Raw genomic sequence first — 6,000 nt, 5'->3', positions numbered from 1 at the left:
CCTGTTTGTTTGGTTTTTCTGGTCTCGGGGTGAATTAAGCATATAGAGCAGAGGGGCTCCCAACTCGCATCAGGCACAGAATGGACCACCACAGGCTGTCAAAATGTGTAACCTACTCGCTTCCCAATAAATGTAACTCCTGGGATTTCGGAGAGCAGTGGCGTGGTGGTGTTGTCACGGGATTAGTAATCCAGGGACCAAGGGAAATGTCCTGGAGACCCGGGTTTGAGTCCCTGTTGGAACCAACAATTCTACGGACACATGCTTGTAGGATTAGAATAGCGGTTTTAATATACTTACAACAGAGCCAGCCTGTTAGCCGTTGAACTTTCGGTGAACTGGCCGGCTGACCCTGTGGCACTGATCTTTATACAGCAGCTCCTGGGGAGGAGTCCTGGGCGGAGCCAAGGGAGAAGCCCTGTACAACTCTCAAGCATTTCCAGAGCTACACCCCTGGTGGTCAGGTAGTGCAACTGCACTTACAATATAGACACATATATATATACAGATTATAATCCCGTGTGAATCACATTCACCACATTCCCGCCATGGTAGATGGCAAAATTTGAACTCAATAAAAATCTGGAATTAAAAGTCTAAAGATGACCAATGACACCGTTGTTGATTGTTGTAAAAACCCATCTGGTTCACTAATAGGGAAAGAAATCTGTCGTCCTTACCCAGTCTGGCCTACATGTGACTCCAGACCCACAGCCATGTGGTTGGTCGACTCTTAAATGCTCTCAGGGATGGGCAATGAATGGCCAGCAACGCCCACATCCCATGAAACGAATTTTTAAGAAAGCTGTTTTTGGATTTATTGGGCCTGACAGTGAGGGGACCGTCCAGGAGGAAAGGGGAGTAGGAGGTGCACTCACCTGTACTCAATGTTGTTAATTTTGTGACGCAGCACCTTGTCGAGGGGTTTTACGTTTGCAGACTGAAGAGAGGTGGTGGAATCCATGGCCGACAATGGTTGAATACTGGGAACGATATCATTGTTAATGCAGTCAGTGGCCATGAGCAAACTTTCTGGGGGTGACGAGCCAAAAGCCCATTATTCACTCCGTATCTCCGAATGTATGAAACAGGAATAGAAGTAGGCCATTCGGCCCCTCCAGCCTGTTCACCATTCGATAAGACCATTGGCTGCGCTGTTTTGTGTTTTGAGTTCCCCCATAACCTTTGGCTAACAACAATCTATCTACTTGTGCAGCACGGTAGCACAGTGGCTTCACAGCGCCAGGGTTTCAGGTTCGATTCCCCGCTGGGTCACTGTCTGTGCGGAGTCTGCACGTTCTCCCCGTGTGTGCGTGGGTTTTCTCCGGGTGCTCCGGTTTCCTCCCACAGTCCATGGATTGGCCATGATAAATTGCCCTAGTGACCAAAAAGGTTAGGAGGGGTTATTGGGTTATGGGGATTGGGTAGAAGTGGGGGCTTAAGTGGGTCGGCGCAGACTCGAAGTACAAAATGGCCTCCTTCTGCACTGTATGTTCTATGTTCCACCTCCCCTTAAAAATATTCACTGACCCCGCCTCCTGAGGGAGGGAGTTCCTAAATTGTGCGACCCTCGAGTTTGTCCTCATCCCTGTCCTAAAAGGGCAAACCCTTTATTTTGAACATTGCTTGTCTTCCAGTCGGCATGATTAACCAACGGTGGAAGACGATCTCAAACATTTCAGCCTTGCTTTGATCGCTGTGATGAATGTGAAAATTGTTATATTTTATATCTGTGGCAGTAGTATTAAAAGCCTGGGTTACGGCCTACAGTTTTTGCAGTAATATGATTAAAGAACCTAGGTTAAGGTATCTAGATGGTGGGTCTGTTAAAGCGGTAATTAAGTGAGATCTGGGTCTAGTACGCAGGTACAAGTAATTCGGAAAGCTAATAGGGGCAGCAGGGTGGCGCAGTGGGTTAGCACTGCTGCCTCACGGCGCCGAGGTCCCAGGTTCGATCCCGGCTCTGGGTCACTGTCTGTGTGGAGTTTGCACATTCTCCCCGTGTCTGCGTGGGTTTCACCCCCACAACCCAAAGATGTGCAGGGTAAATTGCTCCTTAATTGGAAACAATGAATTGGGTACTCTAAATTTATAAAAGAAAAGGAAAGCTAATAGGTGTTTATTGTGAGAGGAATTGAATCCAAAAGTAGGGAGATTATGCTTCAGTTATACAGGACATTGGTGAGACCACATCTGGAGCACTCTGTACAGTATTGCTCTCATTTATTTAAGGAATGATGTCAATGCGTTGGAAGCAGTTCAGTTCCGACTTCGTACCTGGAATGGGCTGCTTTTCTGATGAGGAAAGGTTGGGACAGGTTAGGTCTGTATCCGCTGGAGGTAAGAGTGAGAGGCGACTTGACTGAAACACAAGATCCCGAGAGGATCTTGAATGGCCGTGCAGGCTGGAGGGGCCTACACGCCTGCTCCTAATTTGTACATACAAGGTGATAGGGTACGAGGGGAAGACGGTGGTTCTCCAAAATGGTAATTGAAAACAGTTGAAATCCGTTCATCCTGGTAAATAATTTTAATTTAATAATCTTTATTGTCAGGAGTAGGCTCACATTAACACTGCAATGAAGTTACTGTGAGAATTCCCCAGTCGCCACATTCCGGAGCCTGTCCGGGTCACAGAGGGAGAATTCAGAATGTCCAATTCACCTCACAGCACGTCTTTCGGGACTTGTGGGAGGAAACCGGAGAACCCGGAGGAAACCCACCCAGACACGGGGAGAACGTGCAAACTCTGCACAGACAGTGACCCAAGCCAGGAATCAAACCTGGGACCCTGGCGCTGTGAAGTGACAGTGCTAACCACTGTGCTACCGTGCTCAGGATCACGGAGAGAGTGCAAAGGGTGGGGCAGAGGTCGTCTGACCGGGCTATCTGGCCCTCTGTCACAGCCGCATGTGCAGCCGTGTGGCCTCTGAGAGGGAGCACACCGTGTCCACTGGGACGCTTCAATCCTTCCGTGCCCTTGGGCACTGCCAGCATCAATCCGCCCCAACCGGCCAAAATGACACATTGGTTTTAGTTTGATCATTCCCTTTAAGGTTTTGTTTTTGCCCTCACAGCTGCCAGCCTTGGGATCTGAGTAACGTTACCCCTCTCACTGGCGGGGGTGGGGGAGGGGGCTTCACAAAACTGAGCGACACTCCTTTGATGCTGCGGTGTCTCGGCTCGCTATTAGCAGAGGCTGAAGGGGTCAGTGTGTCCTTTTGTGTCTTTGACTGAGCGGGAGTTGCTGTGTTTGGCATGTTTGTCATGGTCCTGAAGCTGTGAGTGGAACAGGGGTCACCCTGCTCCGTGTCGTCTTGCCACATGAGAGCAGGTGGTGCTGTCCCATTGCTGCCAGCAATCCCATTTGTGTGACAGACGGGATGAGACCGAGAAACAGCAAGAAGGGAAACAATCACTGGAGAGCTGGTGTGAAGAGATGGCATGGAACAGACTTGGCAGGGGAGGACGGGATCTGTATCGAGATGGGGAGCACGGCGGCGCAGTGGTTAGCACAGTTGCATCACAGCTCCAGGGTCCCATATTCGATTCACATCTTGGGTCTGCACATCCTCCCCGTGTCTGCGTGGGTTTCCCCCGGGTGCTCCGGTTTCCTCCCACAGTCCGAAGATGTGCGGGTTAGGTGGATTGGCTGCGATAAATTGACCTTGGTGTCCAAAAAGGTTAGCTTGGGTTACGGGGATAGGGCGGAGTCATGGGCTTAAGTGGGGTGCTCTTTCCAAGGGCCATTGCAGACTTGATGGGTTGAATGGTCTCCTTCTGCACTGTAACTTCTATGAGCATTACGCCACATACAATTTGTTTATTAGCGCCACCGCACCGTTGGCCTTCCCTGCCACCGTGGATAAGGCATTCCTCTGACAAAAAAAAACGACCAGACGAGAGAATTGTCCCTTATCCAAAAGGTTTAATATAAACGATAAAATAATCTTTTGCATTAAAAACTCCCAGCGGAAGAGGGCTCTTCACTCGGGTTGAGATTCACCCGACTCCCAGTGCCTCAGGGCCCATTCCTAACCCCGCCTACCCCAGGTGATGCCTGGAGCAAGGTTGTTCGACCATAGGGAGGCAGAGAGGAAAGGGATGCACCGTCACGGCCGGGCAACGTCCTGCCCCATCGAACCACTTCCATCAAGGCACACAGGCACCAGTCAACTTGCTGGGGGGCAGGGGGTGGGGTTTCCCATCCTTCTATCCCGTTCTAATGGTGCTCGGGCGCTGATAGTGAGGCAGCGGGAAGGACCTGGCAGAGCAGGGGAGGTTTAAAAAAAATAAAGTCAAAATAGCAAAGTTTCAAGTGACGACATCTGTCCTGTCCTGGTCGTCGGTGGCCATTTTGGCTCCCTTTGGCAGATTCCGACGGTAGCGGCGTCCCTCCCGCCCCCTCTTCGTCCACGGGAGGTGTTGGGGGGGGGAGGGGGGTTTAGCTCACGCCTCCTTGCGTTGCAACAGGCACACTAGCAGCAGCAGGAGCCCGAGGGGGACGAAGACGACGGATGTCACCACGAGCCGCGAGATGCCGTGCTGGTGACAGGCCCACAGCGCCAAGGTCTGCGTCCACCGTGCCAGGCCGGGCCCCTCCTCCTCCCCGCACGACAAGGCCTCGCCTCTCGTGCACACTCTGCCCAGCACCAGGGGTCGAATCTGAGACACGCTTTCCTGAGGTTGCGGAGGGGAGGTGAGGGGGGGGGGGGGGGGGGGGGGAGAGAAAGAAAGGGATGAGAGAGGCACACACGTGTGGAGGAAAGAAGCAAATTACTGCGGATGCTGGAATCTGAAACGAAAGGGAAAATGCTGGAAAATCTCAGCAGGTCTGGCAGCATCTGTAGGGAGAGAAAAGAGCGAAAGTTTCGAGTCCAATGACTCTGTCAAAGCATGTGGATGGCCGTCATGAAACAGGATTTGCTCGCAGGACCCCCCCCCCCCCCCCCCCCCAAATGGTGTTCCAGCTACCACAGCTGGGGGTGGGTGGGCCCCCCATGTGGGTGGGCCCCCCATGTGGGTGGGCCCCCAGTATTGTCGAACACTTCGGCCTTGCCACCCACCCACCCCCCTCCCCTCAGACCCTGACCACACCACCGAACACAGAGTCGTTTGTTTCCAGGACTGTCACTGACCTCATCGCCTCGGAGGAGATCTCCCACAGCTTCCAACCTCACAGCTTCCCCTCCCAAACAGTGTCCTGCAGGGACCTCTCCCTCCCTGACACCCTGGTCCACTCCACCGTCCCATTTCCCCCCCCCCCCCCCCCCCCCCCACCCCCCACCACCCCTCCAATGGCAGACCTTTGCTTATATTGTCTCTCACTTTAGGTCTTCGTTCGACCCCAGGTCCCAGAGGTGAAAGGTGACTATTTGGCCCTTGCCCCAGTCAGCCACCGCCAACCCCCCCCCCCCCCCCCAACTCTCCGCTCTCACCCTCAACATCTTGGCCTGAATTAGTAAGGTGAGGCTCAGTTCCATCAGTTCAAATTGAATGGTGCACACAGAGAGCAGAAACCAGCCCCCCCCCCCCCCCCAATCGCAGCCAACGCACGTGAGCGAAGGCCCTGCCTTACCTCGGCACTAGGCCGGCTTTCCTTCTGCGGGCTCAGGCGTAGGTTCCAGCGGTGCGGGCGTTCACTGTGTCGGCCGGAGTCGTCCTCGCTCTCCGTCGTGTCCTGCTTCACCAACTTGGGGCGCCGCCTCCTCTTGGAGCTGGTCCGATGGAGGATCTCCGATTCTCTCAACCTGCCACCGTGGTTCGACCGGGGTGGGGGGGGGGGGTTAGGGGTTAGAGGTCAAAATCAGTCTCTTTCCGGACCACAATCATAACCAAGAGTCAGTCCCGCCTGCCTCTCCATCCCAGTCTCCCAGCCTGTAATCGTCGTGAGGACGGCCCCCTAGTGGCCGGGGAGGGTGGGAACAAGCCAAGCAAGAATCTGGCCTGGTTAACTCAGAGAAAGGATGACTCGAGGGGTATTCGTTCTCTCCGGCGCGG

At 53.5% G+C, this 6,000-nt stretch overlaps 1 protein-coding gene across 5 annotated transcripts in view; it reads right to left on the bottom strand.

Annotated features, from left to right (window-relative positions):
* Positions 1 to 3,908: 3,908 nt before the first annotated feature.
* Positions 3,909 to 6,000, bottom strand: part of LOC119952337 (heterochromatin protein 1-like) — a 41,810-nt gene continuing 39,718 nt past the window's right edge. For all 5 annotated transcript variants that reach the window (XM_038776017.1, XM_038776015.1, XM_038776018.1 and 2 more), the window contains 2 exons: positions 5,579 to 5,750; positions 3,909 to 4,680 (listed from right to left, as the gene is read on the bottom strand). In XM_038776017.1, the coding sequence (XP_038631945.1) occupies positions 4,450 to 4,680; positions 5,579 to 5,750 (403 nt within the window). In that variant the 3' untranslated portion in view covers positions 3,909 to 4,449. The remainder of the gene's footprint in view (positions 4,681 to 5,578; positions 5,751 to 6,000) is intronic.

The sequence above is a fragment of the Scyliorhinus canicula genome, chromosome 17 (assembly GCF_902713615.1).
Source record: "Scyliorhinus canicula chromosome 17, sScyCan1.1, whole genome shotgun sequence".
Lineage (NCBI taxonomy): Eukaryota > Metazoa > Chordata > Chondrichthyes > Carcharhiniformes > Scyliorhinidae > Scyliorhinus > Scyliorhinus canicula.
The sequence above is the reverse complement of the archived record's forward strand: the minus strand, read 5'-3'. Positions and strand labels throughout refer to the sequence as shown.